General features: G+C 40.5%; 1 protein-coding gene across 2 annotated transcripts in view; it reads left to right on the forward strand.

Annotated features, from left to right (window-relative positions):
- The window catches only part of ankfn1l.S (ankyrin repeat and fibronectin type III domain containing 1 like S homeolog), a 178,975-nt gene that overhangs the window by 2,227 nt on the left and 149,519 nt on the right, over positions 1-27,229 (forward strand). For both annotated transcript variants that reach the window (XM_041577990.1, XM_041577992.1), the window contains exon 2: positions 6,198-6,406. In XM_041577990.1, coding sequence (XP_041433924.1) covers positions 6,198-6,406 — 209 coding nt within the window. The remainder of the gene's footprint in view (positions 1-6,197; positions 6,407-27,229) is intronic.

Raw genomic sequence — 27,229 nt, forward strand, 5'->3', positions numbered from 1 at the left:
TTTGATTTATACCCAAATGTTGCCACCTTAAAAATGTCATAACTGCAATTTTACCCTTTCTGTAAATAAACGGTAAAACATTTTTGCTGTAGCCACATGTTCTCCTTTTGCAGAGGAGAAGAAGAAAAACATTGAAACGGCACAGCAAAATATTTAGAATATGAAAAAAAAAGTATGCAATTGTCAGTTTTTTTCAAACCTATCTTTAGTCCCAGACATAGTATTAGAATGCTGCTATTTAAGATTATGGGGCTGTCTGTTGCACAACATGAATCTGTAACCATAGAGATAGAGAACATTCGTGTTTGGGAGGCTGAATAAAAGGTTGTGTTCACCAGGAGCTATTCAACCAATGTCCGCTGGTGGCAGTTTGTTCTGGAGGAGGCTAAAATCAAAGATGTATTATAACAGAAAGGGAGCTATGGAACAAATGAAGTAGATATAGGGAGCACATGATTTGGAGTACTCTGAGAGCTGAGGTATATCATACTTGACATACATAGGGGTATATTTATCAAAAAGTGAAGTTAGAGATCTCCACAGTCCGCTAGGGTGAAATTCCTCCAATCTCTATTTATTTCTATGGGATTTTTAAAAGAGTATTTATCAATGGGTGACAGTTCGGCCTTTTTAAAATTGGAGAGTGGCGGAATTTCACTCTAGTGAACTTCGAAAACAATAGGTGGCCACACACTATAAGCTTCGCTCGTTTGGCGAGGTCACAAAACAAGTGGATCTTTCCCCCAATATGCCCAACAAAGGCAGATGATATCAGGTTAATCTGATCGTTCAGCCCCAGGGCCATACGATCAGATTACAATGGTGGGAATAGGCTAGCACAGGGGTCCCCAACCTTTTTTTTACACAAGAATGAAAAATATTCTTCGGGTGCCAAATAAGTCCTGTGATTGGCCATATGGTAGCCCCTAAGTGGATTGTCAACCTACAGGTAGGGTTGCCACCTGGCTGGTAAAAAAGATGGTTGATCCCAATGTTATTAATAGGGAAAAAAGATAAATATATAGGAAGGCCGGTATTTTTTTCCAAAAAAGGTGGCAACCCTACCTACAGGAGGCTCAGTTTGTCAATACATATAGTTTTTATGCAACAAAATCTTGCCTCCAAGCCTGGAAATCAAAAACAAGCACCTTCTTTGAGGCCACTGAGTGCAGAATCCGAAGGGTTGGTGAGCAACATGTTGCTCACGAGCCACTGGTTGGGGAAGACTGGGCTAGCAGATGCAACTAGCAGATGCGGCCCTTGATTGGGCAGGAAAATCAAACCTGCCTGATCAAGATCTGGTAGATTTTTTGCCAAATATCAGCTGGGGAGACCCATTGGAGGGCCCCATACACTGGAAGATAAGTTGCCTAATCAGTTTAAAGGACCTGGCAGCAGAAATCTGCTCATGTATGGCTTCGTTATGTAAAAAGAGCAATCTGATCTATCTATACCCGCTTCAAACATGGAACATTTTATATGGAGAGATAGAAGGCAAGTCCTTGGAAGGCACACACAAAATAACTTTCCTTGTAAATGTCAGTTGCATCTTGTAACTGCCTACAGTTTATGATTCAACTTGGAGAAAGCTGATCTTTCAAGGAAACCTGCAAAACGATTATTTACAGAAAGAAACTAGGTGTTAGGCTGCATCTGATTTCCATGTGATGCCTTAAAGACAAACTGGAGTTAAGATTGTTGCATTGTTTTAATTGTGCTGCTACAACTTTACTCTGGCACTGCCATGATCAGATCAGTCGTGCCTTCTAATTCCATCACATATTCATCTTTCAGGGGTAAATACCCACAGGGACTTTGGTGTTGAGAACACTGAGAAGGTAGACTTGGGAAGTGAAGAGGTTCATTTGCAATCCTCTGAAAAGAAAGAAGGGCAGTTTGGAACACTCTGAAATTGTACTATGTGTAATGATCTAGGAAGGGAGATACAAAACTGTATTTGAAAAAGAGATTTTGAACACTCTGTGGAAGTAATTTGTAACTTGAGCTGTAAGATCTGTAACCATCTAAGAAGACAGATTTCAAAGAAACAATATTTTGCAAATAGAGATTAGGAAGGATCAGAGTGGAAATTTGGAACAGGAAGATAAGGGAGGCTGGAACACTAACAAAGACTTTGGACACTCAGAAGAGCGTCGGGAACAATACATACAGTGAGGAAAAGAATGAAAAGAGAACCGTGAAAGTGGAGATCCGAACACATTGGAAAAGGAGATTAAAGCTCTGGGGGTAGGAACATAGGAAATACAGAGACATAATATGAAAATGTAATATAGCTAAATAGAATGGAAAATGGAGAAACATGCACAGACATAAAGCACACAGTCATTCCCAGAAACGTTACTGAACCCGTTGCTCCTGTGATTCCCCTTGGCAACCAGAGAGCAACGTGACTGTAAAATGTGTAAAATGTTCTGTTCATCCTTTATTGTGAGGATAAAAACCACTGACATGTCAATTTAAATGAAAACTGATCACTTTGTAGGGAAAACAGTCTTTTAAATGCTAAATTGGAGAGGTGCCAAGCAAGAAAGTTAATTAACGAGATACAAGAAATAAAAACAGACTGAGTTAAAATGTCACTGCATCGTATTAAAAATAGCTGCAAAATGAACTGATGAATGTTCAGAGCACAGTGGGAGGCAGGTATACAAAGGACCCCTCATATAAATGCATGCCTTTGACTTAGTGGTATGGCCCCTTCACCTTTTCTTCTAATGCTATTCAAATCAAATGTTAGGCTTGGATGTCTGGTCTACCTGATCTACCCTTGAAATAATCCCCCTTTGCATGATCTAAGGCTACAGCTACTAGTTCATATATGATGGCATGGGTAGAACTGACCCTGATCCACATATATATTCAGATTGCCTACAAGGCAGGCACCCAGAGAATACGTTAATTCTGTGTTCCACTGGTGCATGCGCACAACATGTGATGGGAGAATGCAGGACAAGGGGAGATAAACATGGTGCACAGTAAAAACATTTATCCCTTGGTTCAGTATGTGCCTTTGTGGGGCCAAGAATATTTGTACAGTATAATACCCTTAATTAGTGATGGGCGAATAAAATCGCAAAATTCGCAGCGAATTGTAGCACTTCACCGCTGGTGAATAAATTCACAAAACTCCCACGAAAATTTGTAGGCGTCAAAAATTTTTGGACGCGCAACGGAAAAGTCGCTTGCATCAAAACCGTCGCGTGTGAACACTATTTGGATGCCCATTAACTTTAACACCGGCATCAAAATTGATGGGGGCGCCAATTTTCAAGTTTCGAAAAATTTTCGCCGTTTTGTGAATTTCGCTGGAAAAATTTTCGGCGAAACAGGAGAAATTCGCCCATCACTACCCTTAATGACCAATATATCATTATACGTGAATACTTTTATCCATACCAGTTTCCAACAATATAGCATTCTATATATAGGTTTTAGGGCAGCGCAGAGAAGATAAAGCTTGGACCCTCAGTATCAGCGAGGTGCATTGGAGAGAGAGAGAAAAAAACATAGCTAAAACTAAAATTGTATATTGGAATAAAAATAAATATTTTTAGTATATGCATTATGTTTGTCTGTCCTATTGGACTACGTTTCGTCATGTAATCCCATTCCAGAATGGTGCCCTTGTCTTCCTGTGTTTCCAGAGGATCCCTCTTCCATAACTTCCCCTTTTCCAGGAACAGTTCTCATTGTGCCCAACATGCACCATGCACAAATCTGCACTTCCTGTATGTATAGAGGCCTGAGGATAAGTAACAATATCTATGTACTAAAGATATCAGTATGTTTGGGGCAGGTTTCATATGTCAATCAACCGTGTCATGGTGTAAACCCCTAATATTCAGCAACTCACCAGTGACATAAATTCTGAGCATTTTATAGCCTGTGCCAGTGTTCAGTGTATGTCTTAAAACTCCCCCCCCCCTCCAAAAAATGTTATTTTTGTGGCAAACCATTTCATAATCCTCAACCAGGTCTTAACAAGTGTTCTATGTGCAATTAAAAAATTCATGATCAAGTCTGTTTAACAATATCACGTTGTGAAATGCAAATTTACCTTCTCAGTTTGATTCATCCCAAAATGGTAAAAACAGAAACAGGTTTTATAATATGCGAAAAAATGTTTTGTTGAAGGCTAAGACTAGGACTCAAATTGATTTTATTTGCATTAAAATTTGGTGTAATCTTCAAGGGGTTTATTTATTAAAGTCCGATTTTTTCTGGTTGGAGTTTTACGATAAGGTCACACTGGGAGATTTTGGGAGATTTAGTCGCCTGGCGACTAATCGCCTCTTCTTTGGGGCGACTAATCTACCGAACTGCTTCCCACTGTCTTCCACCTGCTTGAATGAAAAATTGCCTGCGGCATGGCACTCACGTTCCTTCGTTTTCCGAAGTCGCCCAAAGTTTCCTTGTGAGGCAACTTCGGGCGACTTTGTAAAATGAAACGCAGGCGGAAAATAGGGGGAAGCAGTTCGGGGAGATTAGTTGCTCCAAAGAAGAGGCAATTGGTATTGATAGGCGAATTTGGGGCGTATCGCCGCAAAATGCGAAAAATTTGCGAAAAGTTTTTGGCGAAATTGCACCAGTGTCCAAAAAAACAGATGATGGTGTCCATTTTTTTTTTACGTCTGCAAATTTTCACAGCGGTTTCGCGAATTTATTCGCCAGCAGCAAATCGCGGGAATTCGCCACAAATTCGCACCTGGCGAATGAATTCGCCCATCACTAGCGATTAGTTGCCGGGCGAACCCCGAATTAAAACCCCAAAGCTGCTAAGTGCAGAGACGCACGCTACTATTTCGGGAGATTAGTCACTCAGAGACAAATTGATTCTTCTTCGGGCAACTAATCTCCCTGATCTGCCTTCCCACCGGCGATTTACATTTGCTTTTGATTTCCGAAGTCTCCCGAAGTTTCCTCATGAGGCAGCTTTGGGCAACATTGGAGAACGAAGAGTTCCGAGTGCCATCCCACTGGCGATTTATATTCTAGCCGGCGAGAAAGCAGTTCGGGGGAGATTAGTCGCCCGAAGAAGAATCTAAATACAATTCAGATTCTTTCACAATATTATCGAGTCTTTTCCCGCATCAGATTTTTTCGAGTTAAATTTATTGATAAATGCAGTAAAAATGTGCATGCGAGTTTGGGCGAAGTAGTTTTAATAAAATAATGAGAGTTTTTCGGATTTTAGTAAATAACGCCCCAAATGTATTTGTAGATTCTGATTTATTGAAAATTATTATGGATTGAGTGGTTCCAATCAATTTGGGATTTGAGGAATTTGATTACATTGTGGCTAAAAACTATGCAGCATGGCAGTTGAATATGCCTTTTACACACTGTACTTGGGTTTAAAAAATAAGCCATTGGGATTTAACATCACAGACCAGCCATTGTTTTAGCTGGTCTGACATAATGTACTACAGGTATTGACCTGTTAACCAGAATTCTTGAGACCTGTGGTTTTCTGGATAACAGATCTTTCCATAATTTGGATCTCCATACCTTATTTCAAGTAGAAAATCATGTTAATACTAAATTTTGCTTCCAATAAGGATTAATTATATCTTAGTTGGGATCAAGTGCAAGATACTGTTTTATTATTACAGAGAAAAAGGTTATTATAAAACAGCTAAATAGCTCAAAAACCACAAATAATACAAAATGAAAACCAATTGCAAATTGTCTCAGAATATCACTCTCTGCATCATACTAAAAACTCTCACAGGTGAACGACCTCTTTAAGGGCAGAGACACATGCTGCTATTTCGGGAAATTAGTCGGCCAGCGACAAATCACTTCTTCTTCTAATCTGCCCGAACTGCCTTCCCGCTGACTAGAATGTAAATCGATGGCGGGAAGGCACTTGGATTGCTTCAGCTTTCCGAAGTCACCCGAAGTTTCTTCGTGAGGCAACTTTGGACGACTTTGGAAAACAAAGCTTTCCGAGTGCCATCCTGCCGGCAATTTACATTCTAGCCGGCAGGAAGGCAGTTCGGGGAGATTAGTCACCTGAAGAAGAAGCGATTTCACGCTGGGGGGCTAATCTCCCAAAATAGCAGCATGTGTCTCTGCCTTAAGGATTTCCAAATACAGGAACTGTCAGTTGTTTGTTGATTTGTGGAGCACTGTGTATAGTAGTAACTGTGCCTCTTCCTTTTTTCTCACTACAGTGGACTCATGGCGCTCACGAGACTCTCTTATGAACGCGGGTCCTTTGGCTACAAGGCTTATGTCCTCCCCAGAGGAGCCTCGACTCCAGCAACCCTTCCACATGCGGAAGAGCTTTTCTGTGGACAACCACCTTAGTTCCTGTCACTACCCACTGCATCCACCAGATCCTCAGGGGCTACGAGTGAAGAGTAAGCTCAGGAGACAATTTGTAAGTAGATTTATTCAGTCGATAACCATTGCAACAGAGAAGAGATGGATTTCCATCAGGGGCGCAACTACAGAGGAAGCAGACCCTGCGGCTGCAGGGGGACCCAGGAGTTATAGGGACCCCATGAGGCATTAAATAATGAGCAATTAAATTTTCTTTTGGGTTAAATCTAGTAAAATCCAGTAAAATCTAGTTACGCCACTGATTTCCATAAACCTCTACCCTCTACCCTGCTCCGAGTCATTCATATTATGTTATATATATTCTTATGATACACTTAGTTTGGTGTTGCCACCCACAGCCCGGTTTTTGGAAGGGGTGTATGGGGGAAAAGTGCCTGTCCGGATTTCCAAATTAGTACAGGACACTGAAGTGAATGACATGTCGATCAGCCAATCACTGATCGCCACATCATCCACCCCACCCCCTCCAACATCACCAAGTCCGCCCCCGATATCACCGGCCCGCCTCCTGACATCACTGGCCCATAGGGTTGCCACCTGGCCGGTATTTTACCGGCCTTGCCGGTAAAAATGAAGCTTGATCCCAATGTTATAAATAGGGCAAATGCATAAAAATATAGGAAGGCTGGTATTTTTTATAAAAGAAAAAGTGGCAACCCTACTCGCCCGCCCCCTGCCTGTTTTCCACAAAGATGTGGCAACCCTAATTTACTTATATACATCAAGCACAATCTTAGTGTTTCTCCTTTGAACAAAATTGGTTATTAATAGCTTTCTGTAGATGGTGCCTCCACAAAAAAAACAAATATTAAAGGTGAGATTTCCCCAGAGACATCTAGAGTAACAGTATAACCTTTATACTAATCCATGTACTTGTATGTCCTACTTATGTCCTACAACTTTGCTTGCTTTCCTTCTGCTTTTCTACAGTGGTTTGTTTGTAATGGGAAACTGTCACTATTTTCCCAATGGGGTCCCTTGGACTCTGGAGACCTGGGGTTATTGCTTTCTCTTTTCTGATCTAAAATAGGAGCTTTATCCAGAAAACTCTAAATTACGGAAAGGCTGCCTCCCATTATAATCAAATACTACATATTTCTAAAAATGATTTCCTTTTTGTCTGCAACAATACTTTATCTCAACTAAGATATAATTAATCCTTACTGGAAGCAGAACCAGCTTATTTGGGTTTATTTAATGATTTTCTAGTAGACTTAAGGTATAGAGATCCCAATTATAAAAAAAGATCCAATTTCCGGAAAACCCCAGATCCTGAGCATTCTGGATAGCAAGTCCCACTGTGGGAGATAAGTAGTATCCAACAATGAATTGTGATTTTTTTTTACTATTGCCGCATTTTGGGCAGGTTCATGCAGCACAGCATTGGGCTCTGTAGGCTCTTCACGTGGATACAGTTACGCCAGTGTTTTTTTTATCTTTGATGTGTTGCCCCAATGTGTGTAAGTCCTAATGATCTTATAACATCAGCTTTTGTCTTCTTGGTATAAATGAGTTCCATTACATGTCAAGCTTTGTTGCCACCATGGCAACAAAATGCAAGGAATGGTCTCACATTTCTTCTAATTACAATTATGATAATGTTGTTGGGTTTAGGAGCCCTTTGCGTGCACAGAGCATTCTGCTTATGATTATGATTTTATATTTAAGATGATTAATAACTATATAAATGGACACAAAACCCTACTGAGTACATTGTACATATATTTTCATATAATTTCTTCTGTTACTCATCCCATGACTCCAAACATACCAAAACGTGGGTTTTTGCTCAGTGCAAGAATACCTTATGTTTCAACATTTTGGGGGTTATTTTTAGAACTCCGAATTCTTCTGATTTTTTAAATAAAAAAAGTCTGATCAAATTAGAAACAAGAAACAAACTAGAATCCACGATTTGCCCTTATTTATCAAAAAAAAAAAACTCTAAAAAAGACAGATTGGGAAAAACTGAAAACCCTTTTTCAGATTGTCGCGGAAAAACTGGCATCAAAACCCGAAAAATCCAAACATTTCGCGAGGGTTAAAACATCTTCAAATGGTTAAGGGGACATCTGCGGTTGACTTTTACATGAATTCGGCAGATTTTAGCTGGAGAATTTTTGGATTCGGACTTGGAACAACTTCAGGGCATGATAAAACGTGATAAAATCTCGTCTTTTTTTACTGCAATGTTTTCGACGGCAAAACGGACAACGTGAAAAAATCGCACCTTAATAAATCACCGCCTTTGTGTTGAAAATATTCCTTCTACGACTAAAGCACAATATATAAAAATGTATATTTCTTTTTTTAAAAGAGAAAATAATTATTTTGTGTTCAGTCTAGGGGTTACTATGGGTACAGATAAGGGTAGTTAACGTCCAGAGGGTTTTATGGTAGAGAAGTTTCGGTCTATTCACCGCGAAAAAGACCCTTTAAAGTTTAATGCAATTTCCTCCTGTTCCTGTTGAGTATTCTGCCAGTAACAAGATATTGGCATTGATACCCTCTTGTTCTGGTACCTCATTACCAGCTTTCAAGCTGTAAAGACAGGCTCACATTACCATTCTATGAAACCTAAAGCCACTCATCTTTACAATGACTTAAAACATGGTCAGTCTGTAGAGCTTTTGAGATAACAGAGGTTTTACCTCCAGCTGAAACCATTTTTATTCTTTTTATGGTTTGTATACCATAACCTCACTCTAAAAACGTTGTATTTGTTTGGAGAAATTGGTGAGAAACCATAAATCCAGGAGGTATTGATGTCCTTAATACAACAAACCTTGAAGATACCTTTTCTTCTTTGTCCTCCATGATCATCATCAGAAGATCTCAATAGATGGTTTTCTTTTAGTCCTTGTTCTAAAAATCTAGCTTCAATGCCCAAAATAGGGCCGAGGAATTAGCTGATCTGCTGAGCACAACGTTTGGCTTTTTAAAATCTAGACCTGCTTTGAGGTTTTATTGGGAGGACATTGAATGAGAAGATGGGTTGAAAAGTGATATGTTCAGAAATCTTTGCTTTGGGGTAAGTCATTTCCAAACCACTTCTTATTTTTTTGGATGCCAGAAATATGTTTGGTATTTTATAGTAGTTTATTGGCTTTCATAAAATAAATATATAAGGTGTACAGAAGAAGAATATATATATACAGGCTAATGTGTATATATACAGTACAGGTATGGGATCCATTATCCAGAAATTTGTTATCCAGAAAGGCCATCTCCCATAGACTCCATTATAATTAAATAATCCAAATTTTAAGTTATTAACTATTTCTCTGTTATATGTTTCTCTGCTAATAAAACAGTACCTTGTTCTTGATCCAAGCTAAGATGTAATTAATCCTTACTGGAAGCAAAACCAGCCTATTGGGTTTATTTAATGTTTCTATGATTTTCTAGTATACATATGGTAAGAAGATCCAAATTATGGAAAGATCCATTATCCGGAAGACCCCAGGTCCCAAGTATTCTTTATAACAGGTCCCATACCTGTATCTTACTTTTCCTGGTATCCCGGTGGGCCAGTCCGACACTGCATGTCTCTGTGCTCTGAAACAAACCACAGCCCTTTGTTAATGCAGCAAGAGTTAAAGGGACAAATTCACTTTTATGAATTTCTGGCGCAATTCTCAAATTTTTTGAACACTGCCCAGGAGGTCATAAATGATTGGGCTATGGTACAGGTATGGAACCTGTTATACAGACTGCTCTGGACCAGGGGTTTTCCGGATAATGGATCTTTCTGTAATTTGCATCTTCATACTTAGAGGGGCCGATTCATAAAGCTCGAGTGAAGGATTCAAAGTAAAAAAACTTCGAATTTCGAAGTGTTTTTTGGGCTACTTCGACCATCGAATGGGCTACTTCGACCTTCGACTACGACTACGACTTCGAATCGAAGGATTCGAACTAAAAATCGTTCGACTATTCGACCATTCGATAGTCGAAGTACTGTCTCTTTAAAAAAAACTTCAACCCCCTACTTCGGCAGCTAAAAGCTACCGAAGTCAATGTTAGCCTATGGGGAAGGTCCCCATAGGCTTGCCTAAGTTTTTTTGATCGAAGGATATTCCTTCGATCGTTGGATTAAAATCCTTCGAATCGTTCGATTCGAAGGATTTAATCGTTCGATCGAAGGAATAATCCTTCGATCGTTCGATCGAATTTTCTGCGCTAAATCCTTCGACTTCGATATTCGAAGTCAAAGGATTTTAGTTGCTAGTCGAATATCGAGTGTTAATTAACCCTCGATATTCGACTCTTGATGAATCGGCCCCTAAATCTACTATAAAATCATATATTAAATAAACCCAATAGACTGGTTTTGCTTCCAATTAGGATTAATTATATCTTAGTTTGGATCAAGTACAAGCTACTGTTTTATTATTACAGAGAAAAAAGAAATAATTGTTCAAAATTTGGATTATTTGGATAAAATGGTGTCTATGGGAGAAGACCATTCCGTAATTCAGAGCTTTCTGGATAATGGGTTTCTGGATAATGGATCCCATACCTCCAGAGGGGAACTCTGCTAGATAGTAGAAGCGATCAGAATGCCAGGAATCCACATCTACAGTGTCTTGCCTATATATTAGGGTAATTTAAATAATGTTTGCCATGGTCTTGTTTCCCATAGCAACCAATCAAATGTCTATTTCCAAACAGCTGGTAAATGCTACATGCTCATTGGTTTCTATGGGTTACTACACCGGTAGCATTTGTATAACAACACCCCATTGTGCCTTTAATCCCAGCCTAGGCTGTGTTCCAATTCTGTTTGCAAATGTGCCCATTTGTCTCTGGGTATTGCAGTAAAGAGATGGTATCTGTGTACAGAAGTGGCTTAAATGGATTATATTAGAAATCTTTGTATTGGTATGCAGAGAGCTTCTTCCACTGTATGAAATAAATCCCACTCATACTCAACAGGCGATGCCTCAATCTTTATAAAGGGCTCAGCAAATGTCATTTGATTAGGTTAATAACTTGGTTGCATGTATATAAATGGATGTTAACACCCTTATGCTGCATCTAATATTCCTGGCCTGGGGCCCAAAGACACATTGTTTTGTTTCATATTGACTTCTATTATATTCTTGGATCAGCCTAGATATTTCTGCAATTACACCCACCAGATTTAGGGGGTTATGTAATAAAAGGCACTAACTTTGCCTAGGAGCAGTAACCCATAGCAACCAATCAGCAGGTAGCATTTACTGGTCACCTGTTTAAAGGCAAACATCTTATTGGTAGCTATGGGTTACTGCTCCTGGGCAAACTTAGTAGCTTTTATTATGGTGTAGGACCCTGGATTTGAGGCAGCATGACTGTGTGCTTAGGAGAGTGGACACATTTGTATTTGACGCTTCCTAATCCCATCTTTGGTGTATCCACTGAACTGATCAACATATCCTGGGTGGAATCATTCCTAACACTGACGAGTGGTGGGTTACTCACCTCAAGATATTGACCGTAATAGATGACCCATAGGGGCTTATTTATCAAAGTCTGACATTTATCTGACTATTTTAATGAAAAAAGTCTGACCAAACTAGAATCCACGATTGGACCTTATTTATTTTTTAAAAAAATCACGGTTTTATCGGATCGGGAACAAACACGAAAAAACGGAATCACTCGATTTATTTGGACTTTTTCCCGAAAAGTCTTATTTTTTTGGATTTGTCCAAAAAACGCAAAATCGTCCGATTTTTGGGCTAATTCCAGCGCAGACCACAGAAACTTCCAAATAGGGAAGAGACGTCTCCCATTGACTTATATACAACCTCGGCAGGTCTGAGATGCTGGATTTTCAGATTCAGACTTTTTCCATCCTCAGGTTTTCATAAATCTTGAAAAATTCAAGTTTTATTTTTTCTATCAAAAATTCTGATTTTAAAGTTAAAAAAACTAGAATTTTTTGAGTTTTTGGCAATGAGACTTTATAAAATAACCCCCTTAAACTCATATGTCTTGTGTGAAACCATAATTCACTCCATTGACTATTTGTAAAGGATCCCAGAAATCAAGAGGCAGTTTAATGGCGCGATTTGTGTATATCGCAGGGTTTGTTTTGCCTTTGCGCTGCCCAGCTACTGGAATGTAATGCATTCTATTTTACTTCTTGATTCACATGGTTGGCCGAAAGGACAACTGAAATCGCCATACCACTGAGGGTCATCTTCCATTCCACATTTATTTTTTGAATGATGCTCATGTAACTGAGTGACTCAAAGCCGGATGATCTACCAGTCTGAGCAAATTTGTCAACCTGATTATGTGTCAGGGTATTAGGAGGCTTTTTTTTTCTTAGGATCGTGGTGCATGGTTTATACTCTGACTGCAGAGAAGCACCAAACTTGGTTATTGAGCTTGTCATATGTACTAATGGATTTCATATCTGGATTTGGGTCTAAAACACCCTTCTCCACTTGCTGATGGGGGAATTTATGCCTTGTGTACTATGAGTCTTAGCTCACCTTGTCTGTGTTGCTTTACTCCCGTACCCCCAAATCATACAGGCGGGTTAATTGACTTCTGATAAATCTGACCCTACTTTGTAATATGTTATATGTGAAGTTCAAAAGTGGGGTGTTCCCAAGTTTATTGAAGTGCTCAAGACACGCAGGTTATGATCAAACATTTCGGTACAACAACTGCCCTTAAAAGAAAGAAGAGCCTTGTAAACATACTGGTGCTATAAAAACAAAGGATATTGGTAAAAAGAGGGAATTAACCCCATGTAACAGTGGCAAGGCCTATGATAGCACGAGAATATGAAGCAGGGACAATTATTTTAGTGTTCCATACGACCCCAGTGATCTGCATGCAATGTGAGCTGTCTGTAAAGCTGGATTTTTGAAAGATCCAATCGTCATCGTGAGACCACGATTATCTCGAAACGATCGTACAATCGTACGAATTGTCCATCAACTAAAAAGAAAAAGATCGGCACACAGGCATTCAAGTTGCAGGATATACCTGCTTGTTTATTGTTCGGAATGCAACGTTTCCGCACAATTCCGCACAATAAACGAGCAGGTATATCCTGCAATTTGAATGCCTGTTTGCTGATCTTTTTCTGTTCCATAGCAGATGTGAGGCTGCGGGAGCCTCTAAGATTGTGCACCAGGCTGATCTGCATAAGGGTGTGCGCTTGTTCTATCTATTCTGGTCATCAACTAAAAACATCATTTGCCAGGAAAACAAGCTGCCTGCTTGGCCCTGCAAACATAGATAGATTGCACTGGGACCGACAAAGATTTTTTAACCTCGCTGACCACTTTTCGGACAGATGTTGGACGAAAAATCTTAAGATGTACGATCGTTCGAATCCCACTAATTTGACGGATTGGTTGGACTTCGCCAAAAATCGGTTGTTCTGCAAGAGAAATCTTTGCGTCTATGGGGAGCTTAAGTCAGGCAGGCAGCAGAGGGGATCACATACTATATATCTGCATGATAGAGGGGATCAATTACTATATATCTGCATGATAGAGGGGATCACATACTATATATCTGCATGATAGAGGGGATCAATTACTATATATCTGCATGATAGAGGGGATCAATTACTATATATCTGCATGATAGAGGGGATCACATACTATATATCTGCATGATAGAGGGGATCACATACTATATATCTGCATGATAGAGGGGATCACATACTATATATCTGCATGATAGAGGGGATCACATACTATATATCTGCATGATAGAGGGGATCATTTACTATATATCTGCATGATAGAGGGGATCATTTACTATATATCTGCATGATAGACAGCTCATATACCCGGCCTTTTGTCTGTAGGACAGCGATCTGCTTTACAGAAAATGATGGGACCATGACTGCCTTCCATGTTAACTCTTTTACTGTGAAACTGCTCTCAGTTCTGATAAAAACCAACAGCTGTTTCCCATGGCAACGCAGTACAATATTATCAGCATTGTTTCACAAATGGCAGCACCTGAATGCACTGCACCCTGGGGCTCTGGACAATTTCCCACCTCTCTCTGTACGGCTGCCACTGTCTCATTCCCACCATTAAACATGTCTGCTACAGTCAATGACTAGACAGATAGATAGATAGATAGATAGATAGATAGATAGATAGATAGATAGATAGATGATAGATAGATAGATAGATAGATAGATAGATAGATAGATAGATAGATGATAGATAGATAGATAGATAGATAGATAGATAGATAGATAGATGATAGATAGATAGATAGATAGATAGATGATGATAGATAGATAGATAGATAGATAGATAGATAGATAGATAGATAGATAGATAGATAGATAGATAGATAGATAGATAGATAGATAGATGATAGATAGATGATAGATAGATAGATAGATAGATAGATAGATAGATAGATAGATAGATAGATAGATAGATACGATAGGAAGATAGATAGATGGATTTATTGATTGATTGATAGATAGATGGATAGATTGATTGATAGTTGATACATAGATAGATAGATAGATAGATAGATAGATAGATAGATAGATAGTAGGATAGATAGATTGATAGATACAGTCAATGACTAGACAAATAGACAGATAGATGATGATAGATAGATAGATAGATAGATAGATAGATGCTAGATAGATAGATAGGAAGATAGATAGATGATAGATAGATAGATAGATAGATAGATAGATAGATAGATAGATAGATAGAGAGAGAGAGAGAGAGAGAGAGAGAGAGAGAGAGAGAGATAGATAGATGATAGATAGATAGATAGATAGATAGATAGATAGATGGATTTATTGATTGATAGATAGATAGATAGATAGATAGATAGATAATAGATAGATAGATAGATAGATAATAGATAGAAGGATAGATGGATAGATGAATCCTGCACGTGTGTTAGAATATCTGTAAATAGTATGAGTAGTTAAGTAAAAAGATTTGAAAGCAAGGAATGTATATTACTTAATGGCTAAATCACTTCTTGTCAATATATGGACAGCTGCATTCTGAATCCTTTGTTTTTTGTTAACATTGATTGCTGTCAATATCTCTACAGCATTCCTTCCTTAAAAAACTCTGGGAGATGAGGTTTTGCCCCTTATGTGTGTGGTCCTTTCACGAGTCCACGACTTTGAAAATTAGTTTTTGTCATGCTCCACTAGATGGCAGTCTGTCCTCAGTCAAAAGCAGCAACTAATTGCTCCTTTCCATTAGTTTTTATTATCGATAAAGCCCTAGTCTGTACTATTACTGACTATTACTGTCAGATATCCAACTGATGACTGCTAAAGGGCTTAGTATATTATAATGAAACAGAAATTAAAAACTGAGAAAACCCTGAATACCTCAAAGCAAGAGAGGAGAAACTAGGAGCAATGGTTTTCTGCGAGCATTGAGCCCAGTAGTAACCAGACTTTGCACATAGGGAATGCCAAACCCTGATTCATAACACAACAGGGTACATATGGAAAGCTGAAGGCTAAATAGATAACAGAACAGAGAACATATGGAAAGCTGAGCCCTTAACAGCTTCATTGCAGAGCATATAAACCGAATACTAAATAGACACCCTCATACAGCAGATGACAGAGCAGAGCACCTAGGGAATGCATTATAGGCTCCGAGTCCAATATATGCACTGTTGGGAACTGAGCCAGAGGTCTGTATGTCTCTAATCAAGCATGTGCCAAACCTGATCTATTAGCCCTAATCTGGCCCTCAACCCACATTTTTATCCCCTTGAACCTGCTTTACCACTTGACCCCACACTGCTTTATTCATGACCGAGCTGCAGCCCACCATAAAACTGGAACTGGCATCTTCATACAACTTGAAGTTATGTCATGACATGTGGGGGAGCCAGATATGTCAACTCACACATATTTTCAGGCATCGACCTGATTTACCCCCTTTACCCATAGTAAAAGTTACTAGTAATTCCACTTACTGTACTCCCTGCTGTTGCAAAGCATAAAAATGGCTCCTGAAATCCTTAGAAGCAGAGCATGGAGTGTGTGTGGCCAAGAAGCTCCTACACCTTTTCAGATCCAGGTTGGCATCTTTGGGCAGGTGATATCAGGAGAAGCCTATTTTGCAACCCATGACCTGTCCTTCCAACTCGCACCCCTACCTGCATCCACATTTACCTACCTTCTACCACCTCAGCACCTTCTACCACCTCAGCACCTTCTACCACCTCAGCACCTTATACCACCTCAGCACCCACACTGTTTACAGTTACCCAACCCACTGCAAGCCTGTGCAAAGATATGACTCTGTAAATGTGACTCTGTGCTAGAATAACCAGTGCAGAGTGGGATAAAACTTGATATTGAGACTTGCAGCACACACTGTGTAATACACAGAGAAGAGTTCCAGCATTTTGCCAGGGGGGATCTGCTAGGTTACCGTTACCCTGACCTGGCCAGGCACTTTATTTTAGAGTCTGCACCTGTTGTATACTTTATAAATAGCAATTCTACCAGTAAATTGGGGAACATTTAGGATTGTCCTATTGTTCCATGGAAGCTTATAAAAGTCCCTGCTTTACTGGAAACATTATTTATATATAAATGTGAAGGTTTCCTGCCCAAGTGCATCACTATGGGGGCAGGGTTAAAGGGAAACTTTGCATCGCAGTCTTCCCTAATTAACCCCATAGCGATGTGCATGTACATCATATATAGAATGTTAGCATATTAAATAAAAGCACTGCATTTGTTGTACTCTGCATAATGTGCATTGTGTAAACCAGGGACTGGGACCAAAATCTGGTCACCATAGACTGATATTTGCATTTACAAACTGCAAGGGAAAGACATTGCAGGTCTCATTTACAGTATAGACTGCAGTATACACAAATTTAGAGCAAGCTGCCATGTTTTTGGAACTTAGCTTCCTGCACCTCTGTCAACCATGTAGACTCAAAGGTGCAAGAACCTGCGCTCCCCCCATGCCTCCATTTGATAGTGCTCTGTTCATGGAGGATGGGTGGATGGCACATAGGCGCTCCTTCTTCCACCCCTATCCATTCCCTAACTTTGGAACTTTCAGGAGCACCAGTTTGAGAGTACTAGTGGTCATTGGGCGCAAAGGAGCCTTGTAATTAAAGTTTGTCCTGTAGCAGGAAGTAAGGAAAGAGCTGCTTTGCACCCAGCAGAACTTCACCACCCTTGTTGTAGGGTACAGCTCTTTTCCAAAATGGTTGGTTAAAAAGCACAGCCTAGAGAAAAAGCCATGGTTCTTATGACAACCAATCAGGAGCTGACATCTCACTATCAGATGTGACACCAAGGGCATGTGTCTCTTTTAATTGGGGGCTCTACTGACTTATTCCAAAACGCTCCCATCATATTTTTGGCACCGAAGAATTCCCACATGTTTAGGGCTCAGCTTCAGGAAAATCAAAGCAATAAAGAAATATGAAGAGGCAGCTTTGCATTAGTGTTTGGGAGGCCTCTGAGAATTCTGGCGAGAGGGTTGCCTCTAATGCCCCCCACTCTTCTGTTGCCAAGACTGTCTGTATGTGCTAATTCCCCCTGTAGCTGGCCAAAGCTGCAGGTTTTAGAGATGTATTTATATGAGTAGCAGCTGTTGGAGGCTTTTTATTCTTAGTCTTTCTCTTATTGAAATTCTCTGTTTGATGCTCCGCTTTAGGAAACAGCTATTACCTTCCATCTAATCCACAGCCTATTAGACCCCTCTTCTCTTAAATACCCTTGTGTCCTTCCTATCATGACCTAGTGCCAAATTAACCTCTGAGCCTCTTTTCTAGTTGTTGTATTCTGGCCATGGCTTCACACCTTTCCTTTCTTACCCAGGTCATGCCATCCTATTCGGTGAGTCTAAAGGGGCCCCATAACTTTTATTGTTTGCCAAACAACACACATTTCAGAGTCTTTCATATTTGTCTGGGCCTTCTTTACAAAGGGACAGACATAACTGCAAACTCTACCAACTTTAAAATTGCAGTGCTTGGGGCCCAAATCAATTTTGTACTGCAATTATGCTATGCCCTCTGCACTGGAATAAAAATGGCACACAAGCTTGGGGCATTCCAGAGGACACCCATGCACAATCCTCCTACTGCCCTTGGTTCATATGTAGGGTTGCCATATTTTACATACAGTAAAACCAGACAGTGATGTCAGGGGCGGTGTCAATGAAATTGAGGGGTTGGGACAGGGACATCAGGGGATGTGGTGGTGGTGTTTGGGGGATATAATGTTGCTCATCATATTGGCATGTGATATGTCCTGTTTTAGGACATATTTTAGGACATACAGGAGGGCAAGAGGTTTTGAACTGAACAGCCAGCCCCTTCAAACCCTGGCGCTCTGGTTCAAAACTGTACAGGTGGCATTTTTGTATCCAGAAGTGATTTCCACATTTTGACCCTCGTATCAGGGAGAATTTTCCGGGTTTGGGTCTCAAACAGGTATTCCTGAACCAGAAAACCTTTGTATAAACCCTAACAGGTGACAAACCGATTTGTATGTTCCTACCAAGGCATCTATGAAGCATTTGCCAAGGAATTTGAGTAAAAGTTTGTAGTTAAACATGATTCATAGAAACTGAGTGATTCAGCAATGGAGAGGCAATGAAAAGAGGCAATTTGAGTGTATTTTGCACATAAACTGCCCCCACCCCTAAAACCAATACTTGTGCCAGTAGCCTAATTTCTCATCATTTGATAAACCCAAACGTGAAATAAATATGCATCCCTGAGGCTGGGAATAACTTCCTTAGGCAATATAAACTATTATTGGATTGCTATTTTAATATAAAAGAGACAGTATGCAGTAGGTGGGGAATCAGAAGGTCGCTGCTGAAACAGAGACAACATTATAATAATGTTATCTGAATGTTAAGCAGCATGGCAAAGAGACACAAATATTTCCTATCCATTAGAGCTACAGGCAGTTGAATTAATCAGACACTGTGTAGAACAAGGTTCTAATGGCTACTGGATGACAGTCGTTGATAGGGAAGCTGAAAAGGAGTGAAATGTTGCAGTGGAAGATGTTTAATGACTGGTCTTGGAAACTTCCAAGAGAGAGAGGAATAGGAAATGCACAAGTCAGGATTCGGGGTCAGAGAAATTTGGGGTCATGACATGGATGGAAATAGCTGGTGTAGATCATTGACAGGCCCGTAGTGGCGATCTGTGGGTTCTGGCAAATGCCAGAGGGGCTGCTCTGAGATGCCATAGAAAGTCACACCTTAGTGGGCTGGTGGGGGGCTGTTTGGGCCTCTTTGTGAGCTGTTTGGGCCTCTGTGTACCTGAAATGGCAAGGCCTATTTTGATTCTCAGTCCAGACTTGATCATTGATCCTTGAGCACAACATGTGGCACTCCAATAAAGGTGTGATTTTAAAGCAAGTGATCATTTAGGGCCTAGATTTTAATTAGGAGCCATATAATTGCCTAGAAATGCCTTTTTTGATTTTTAAAAAGCTACAGATGGAACTGTCTATGGTAAAAAAAAAAAAACTTTTTTGTTTAAATTTTGACTACTTTTCACACTAAAAAGTCCATTGACTTTTAAACTCATCATTAAAATCATTCTATAACTTTTTTTTTGCCAGGAGTAAGCTGTTAAGGTTCCCAAAGTAAATATAAGCATTAGGCAGGTTTATGTGGAGACATTTTTTCAATAGTAAGCAAAAAAAATGTCAAAGTTTTTTTTTTTTAAATTGGAAATGAGAACAAACGATTACAAGAAAAAAGCATCACAAATCACCTTCCATGTGATTATTATGGCCACCAGACTGCTTCAGACTATCCTAGATCATGCTATTACTTCCCTTGCTATGAAAGTAGAGATGTCGCGAACTGTTCGCCGGCGAACTTGTTCTCGCGAACATCGGGTGTTCGCGCTCGCCGGAAGTTCGCGAACGTCGCGCGACGTTCGCCATTTTGGGTTCGCCATTGTTGGCGCTTTTTTTTGCCCTCTCACCCCAGACCAGCAGGTACATGGCAGCCAATCAGGAAGCTCTCCCCTGGACCACTCCCCTTCCCTATAAAAACCGAAGCCCTGCAGCGTTTTTTCACTCTGCCTGTGTGTGCTGAAGAGATAGTGTAGGGAGAGAGCTGCTGCCTGTTAGTGATTTCAGGGACAGTTGAAAGTTTGCTGGCTAGTAATCGTTTTGATACTGCTCTGTTATTGGAGGGACAGAAGTCTGCAGGGGTTTGAGGGACATTTAAGCTTAGGTAGCTTTGCTGGCTAGTAATCTACCTTCTACTGCAGTGCTCTGTATGTAGCTGCAGTGGGCAGCTGTCCTGCTTCTGATCTCATCTGCTGACTGCTGCAATAACAGTAGTCCTTGTAAGGACTGCTTTTATTTATTTTTTTGTTGTTTTACTACTACTACTACTACTACTACTACTATAAGAGCCCAGTGCTATTAGTCTAGCAGTGTTGGGGAGTGGGACTGGTGTGCTAATCTGCTGCTCCTAGTAGTTCAGCAGCACCAACTTTAATTTTTTTTTTTAATATTCATTTTTTTTTTATTTTACTTTTTTTTATTTTACTACCGCTGTAGTAGTGTATAAGTTGACCTTTTAGGCATTATTTGCCCTGTAGGCATTATTTGCACAGTGTTTTCTTCAACCCGCCATCTAGCTGTGTGACCTTGTTCACATTCTGTCTAAATATCCATAATATTACCGTCTCCAGAAAAAACACCGGAGTGACTTTTTTCAAGCAGCCATAATATATTTTACGTAATCCGTATCCACCGCTGTAGTAGTGTATACGTTGACCTTGTAGGCATTATTTGCACACTGTTTTCTTCAACCCGCCATCTAGCTGTGTGACCTTGTTCACATTCTGTCTAAATATCCATAATATTACCGTCTCCAGAAAAAACACCGGAGTGACTTTTTTCAAGCAGCCATAATATATTTTACGTAATCCGTATCCACCGCTGTAGTAGTGTATACGTTGACCTTGTAGGCATTATTTGCACACTGTTTTCTTCAACCCGCCATCTAGCTGTGTGACCTTGTTCACATTCTGTCTAAATATCCATAATATTACCGTCTCCAGAAAAAACACCGGAGTGACTTTTTTCAAGCAGCCATAATATATTTTACGTAATCCGTATCCACCGCTGTAGTAGTGTATACGTTGACCTTGTAGGCATTATTTGCACACTGTTTTCTTCAACCTGCCATCTAGCTGTGTGACCTTGTTCACATTCTGTCTAAATATCCATAATATTACCGTCTCCAGAAAAAACACCGGAGTGACTTTTTTCAAGCAGCCATAATATATTTTACGTAATCCGTATCCACCGCTGTAGTAGTGTATACGTTGACCTTGTAGGCATTGTTTGCCCAGTTTTTTTGGCCGCAGCCACTGAAGCACAGAGGCCAGAAAAAATATGCCATATAAATGCTGAAAATAGTCATTTTTTGCCATACGTTGACTCAACTTATATGGCAAAAAATGACTATTTTCAGCATTTATATGGCATATTTTTTCTGGCAACTGTGCTTCAGTGGCTGCGACCAAAAAAATGACTATTTTCAGCATTTATATGGCATATTTTTTCTGGCCTCTGTGCTTCAGTGGCTGCGGCCAAAAAAACTGGGCAAACAATGCCTACAAGGTCAACGTATGGCAGTTGTTTAAAGAGAACAGTAGATTACTAGCCAGCAAAGCTACCTAAGCTAAAATGTCCCTCAAATCCCTGCAGACTTCTGTCCCTCCAATACAGAGCAGTATCAAGCAGATTACTAGCCAGCAAACTTACTATCATCTGTCCCTGAAATCACTAACAGCTCTCCCCCTACACTATCTCTTCCAAGCACACACAGGCAGATTTTTCAGATACATTTTTGCCCTTGATCCCCCTCTGGCATGCCACTGTCCAGGTCGTTGCACCCTTTAAACAACTTTAAAATCATTTTTCTGGCCAGAAATGTCTTTTCTAGATGTTAAAGTTCGCCTTCCCATTGAAGTCTATGGGGTTCGCGAACCGTTCGCGAACCGCTCGCGTTTTTGCGCAAGTTCGCGAATATGTTTGCGAACTTTTTTTCCGACGTTCGCTACATCCCTATATGAAAGGCAGGGTGCTTCACTGTCTCAGACCACTGTGGGGAGCTCTAGGAATAGGATTTGTGCCGAATAAAGGTGGCCATATACGTAACAATTCTTTCTAAGAAAGATCATTCATTTCAATACCCACATGTAGAGCTGAATGGTCAGATATACAGGTAGAAACAATAGAATTCTACCTGTATCTGACGATTCAGCACTAACAATGGCTGATTTTTGGGTACCTTCAAGGGCACCCGATCAAAATCTTCCATCCAGCTCGATCGACGAGCCGACCGATATCCAAGTCTTCTGCCGATATCGGTCGGCTCTTTTCCCACCATACACGCACCGAATATCTTACGAATCTGTGGAATGGCAATTAAAACTTCTGAATTATTAGACAGCATTTTTATTATAACTAAAGCAACAAAAAGAAATATTATTCCTACATCAAATTCTGTTTTCAAATTGATTTTACATCACTTAGCCCCAGACAACTTGCCTTGCTCACTGATTTGCAATATTTCCGATGGTCACACCAGGCAGCAGGTATAATGTAAATACTAAGAATATCTATCAGTTATTTTATTATGTAATGCCAAGGACCCTATTGACTCAACTGAACTAAGAGACAAGTATTTACTAGCTATGTCCAAGTTTACCAACTCAGACACGTGACTTACAAACGAAGGCTGGTATCATTTTTTGCAGAGAGTTTGGCAACCCTACCTGTAGCCACATGTCTGGTTTTAAATCGGACAGTGCAGTTTTTGATATGGATTTCAAGTTCAAAACTACCTGCCCAGCATACCTGAGGTCTGTTACTGGACTAGTCACTGCCTGACTGAAAATTCAGGGCCAAATTTCTGATTCTGGCACTTCTAGGCCAGAGGGTCCTGCGACTGCTCCCCGCCATGAGCCCCCCACCACCAAATTTTAAGCGCTGTCAAATCTCCTGCTCTTCTAAACAATTAGAATGTGGCTGGGCAGCATTGCTGACACTAAAATCTTGCTGCCCTTGGGCCGGCTTTTCCACAAATCCTGTCCTGTAAAACTCCACCCTTATATGTCATCTGCATTGGCCATCAGTTCCAATAAGCAAGTAGCGTATAGTAGTGTGCATACCTCCCAAGATTTTGGAAATAGAAAAAAGAACAAAAATATTTGCCACTTCAGGGACTGACACAATTTGGGAGGTTATGGAAAGTTTGAACACATTCCTGGGGGTTTTAGGGTCAGGTTTTATGTCTGGAGAATTGCCCTTTAAGGTGCAAGTCACAGCTTCCCCAAGAGACCTGCTTATCTTAAATAGTTACAATTGTTTCTTTGCTTATCTTAAATTGTAACAAATGTATATAAGTGCACCTGCCACATATTCTGGGCTCTCTGCCAAAAACCAGTTAAGTTCGAAAATTTGTATCTCTTTCTGACTGTTCGGTGAGAGACCAAAGAGAAAGTCGGAATATTTCAGTAACAATCCGGGCCTGTGGTTTGAGCTGTCAAAATCTGGACCGTCCCGGGAAAACGGGACAGTTGGGTGGTATGAATTGTCTGTGCTGTTTGCAAACATCAGATTGGTATACTATGCTTGGAATGAGATTTTACCTGTTATTTAAGGAACAGTTCAGTGTGAAAATAAAAACTAGGTAAATAGATAGGCTGTGAAAAATAAAATATGTTTCTAAAATAGTTAGTTAGCCAAAAATTTAATGTATAAAGGCTGGAGTGACTGGATGTGTAACATAATAGCCAGAACACTACTTTTCAGCTCTCTAACTCTGAGTTAGTCAGCGACTTGAAGGAGGACCACATGTGACATAACTGTTCAGTGAGTTTGCAATTGATCCTCAGCATTCAGTTCAGATTTAAAAGCAACAGTTATGACCCATGTGCCCCCCCCCTCAAGTCTCTGATTGGTTCCTGCCTGGTAACCAGGGTAACCAGTCAGTGGAAACCAAGAGAGCTGAAAAGCAGGAAGTAGTGTTCTGATTATTATGTTACACATCCAGTCACTCCAGCCTTTATACATTACATTTTTGCCTAACTAACTATAATAGAAATTATTTTTATCCATTTACCCAGTTTTTATTTTTACACTGAACAATTCCTTTAAATTCCCCCATTATTCCCTTATCCAGGAAGTCACCTGCATGTGCTGTGTGGTTTATGAAGTGATTTGTAAAACATGAGTGGGTGTATCCCAGTGTGCTGATGGATATTTTGGCCCATTTAACCCCTCGATAACCAGCAAGGCTGTGAGCAGGCAAAGATTTGTGTGATGGCAGACTTGGGGGTGGGGAGGTGGAGAATATAATGACAACGTTTTAACTCTCATTTAAAGCAGATGCTGCCATGGACATTCGGGGTTAAATGCTTTCTTTGAATGAAGGGTTTTGCTGTTATGGTTGAATACACTGGCACCATGAAGTGGGCTCTACCACCTTGTCATGGGGCAGCATAGATGGTATGTCTAGGCCCTGGTCATGAGGCACCTGCCCTTGGCTGCTAAGGAGCATTATGGTGCTTCTCTGTGCAATACATGGGATGTTCTGTGTGCATAGTGGCTTAGTGCATGAGAATTCGGATGGGGAGAGGTAATCAGGACTGGGTATGCACAACAAGAAGCCTGAAAATGATGTCAGTCTAATTTCCCAGGGCAGGGGGAGGGTAGGAATAATCTCCATGACGATATCCCATAGTTTCCTCGTCACAACAGAGCATACCAGAGGCATCGTTTCACCCATTCCCGGGCAACAGATGTTTCACACGTGCTAAGAAGTAGAGTCAACAAAGCCTCCAGGAATAGAGCTCTTGGTGAGCCTATAGGGGGTGTGAGCCAGCACAACTAGGCCCCCTTGGCATGAAGCTCCCTCACAAATCCATTGGCCACATGGATCACATAGCCGCAGGGGTGACCTCATCTCCTTTCTGGCCCAACACTGGCTTTTCGCTTTGCCTGTGAATTCCAGGGTACGGGCTGTCCATTTCCGACGGCTCTTTGCAACTCTCCCCCAGAGAGGAATATGTTAATGAACAAAGTGTCAGTAAAGGAAATGTCCTGGCTATTAATTAGTCAGAGACCTGGGAAGGTATTACAGTAAACGACTGCCCAATACAGCGCAGAACTAAAAAGGTGCATGGCTCATTCACACGCTGACTAGTGCAATGACTCACTTGTTATCCATAATAGTGATACGAGTCAAGCCTGTTTTCTAGAAACAGACTTGACTCCTATCAATGATAAGCATTGCTTAAGAGATGGATTGACACTAAATGGTACTCTAAGCATGGTAATATTTTGGGGCCCTGTTGTTTTGCTGCCATTGGAGCATTTATCTACCCTAAATCACTGGAATAACAAGGATACTAAGTGTAATGGAGCAAATAAATGCAGGCAGGGTGGATCAGGAAACGTGCTCTATTATGATGGCCATTGTTTTAATTAGTGGCCCTATTACCAAGGCCTACCATTGGGGGCCTGGTTGGGTAGAGAGAAAGTAATACAGGACTCCTTGGGTTGTGGGACCCCATGTCTTCTAATAGAGGCCCTGCATGCTTTCAAATATTGAACTTTACTTATAATTACGTTTGCTTCACAAGACTTTATGAAAAACATTGATTCTATAGACACTTTTGTGCTTGCATATCTCCTAGTCTGCAAGGGCCCCTCAGTTTTATTCTAATATGTGGATCATGCTAAAAAAAAGCATTCAGTTCAACTAAGTCCCTTTTGTACCATGTCAGTGAGAGTTCAAGGGTCAATTCAATAATGTTATTAGTCTATTTGCTTGACACAAGTCAGCACCATCCATTGATTCAGGCAGTCAGGGAAACTTTGCAATTACTTCCACGTCCAGGGTTCCCTTGTGTAAATGTGCGCAATTCATCAGAATGATGGAAAGCAGTAGTTGTTCACTTTAGGACAGCAGCTATCCTCAAGCAAGGATTCCAGGTCCCTGTTACTTGTTTCACAAAACAGAGCCAGTATGAATGAATGGATATTAGAATGTGGATTACAATAACATTTTCTTCATCGTGCAAAAAATAAAATTCTAGATGGCGTTCTTATAAGATAATAGTGTTCATAGTAGAGTAAACTGTGGGTGCTATGCATATATAAAATAACATCCCTTCTGTCAGTTTTGTGGCCTTTGTCCTCTTATGTTGGCTTTCTTGTTTAACTTCTTTTATCATTTTTCATTCTGTATGTAGGGATGTGTAAAATAGCCACCCCTAGTATTATTGTCAGGCAGTCCCTCCATGTTATGGACACCTAACTGGGTCCTAAAATACAGTTGGGAGGGGTAATGTTTGCTCTTTCTGCTCTAAGCTAGGCCCCTTGCTGCTTCTCACAGTGACCAGCAGATGGCACTGTGCTGGGATATAAAAGGCTCTGAAGTCATGCTTTCAGTGTCCATTTTGTGTTAGCTCTGACCTGAACAGGCAGGCAGAGCTCTGTGGAACCTAGACAGGTCAGGTCTAGTAAGAATAGGCTACTCACCATTATAGGTCACTCTAGGAGTGACAGATAGACAGGTTATTTAGCTGAGCAGCTCAAGGCTCCGACGAGGAGAGTCAGAGGGATTAAGATTCCGGGTACTAATAGCCCAGAAGTAGGGACTAAGTCTATACGAACAGGGTAGATAGATTCCCCTCAGGTTCCACTTAGGGAAAAGGCTGAAAGCTGGGTGTACCTTTATTGCTGCTGAGCACGTCCTCTTGCCTGTGGGGACTAATACTGACCATATGGTGCTCTGATTATTGCCTATTCAATGTGATGCTAAATCCTGTCACGCTCTACTGTATACTC

This window comes from Xenopus laevis, chromosome 9_10S (genome assembly GCF_017654675.1).
Source record: "Xenopus laevis strain J_2021 chromosome 9_10S, Xenopus_laevis_v10.1, whole genome shotgun sequence".
Lineage (NCBI taxonomy): Eukaryota > Metazoa > Chordata > Amphibia > Anura > Pipidae > Xenopus > Xenopus laevis.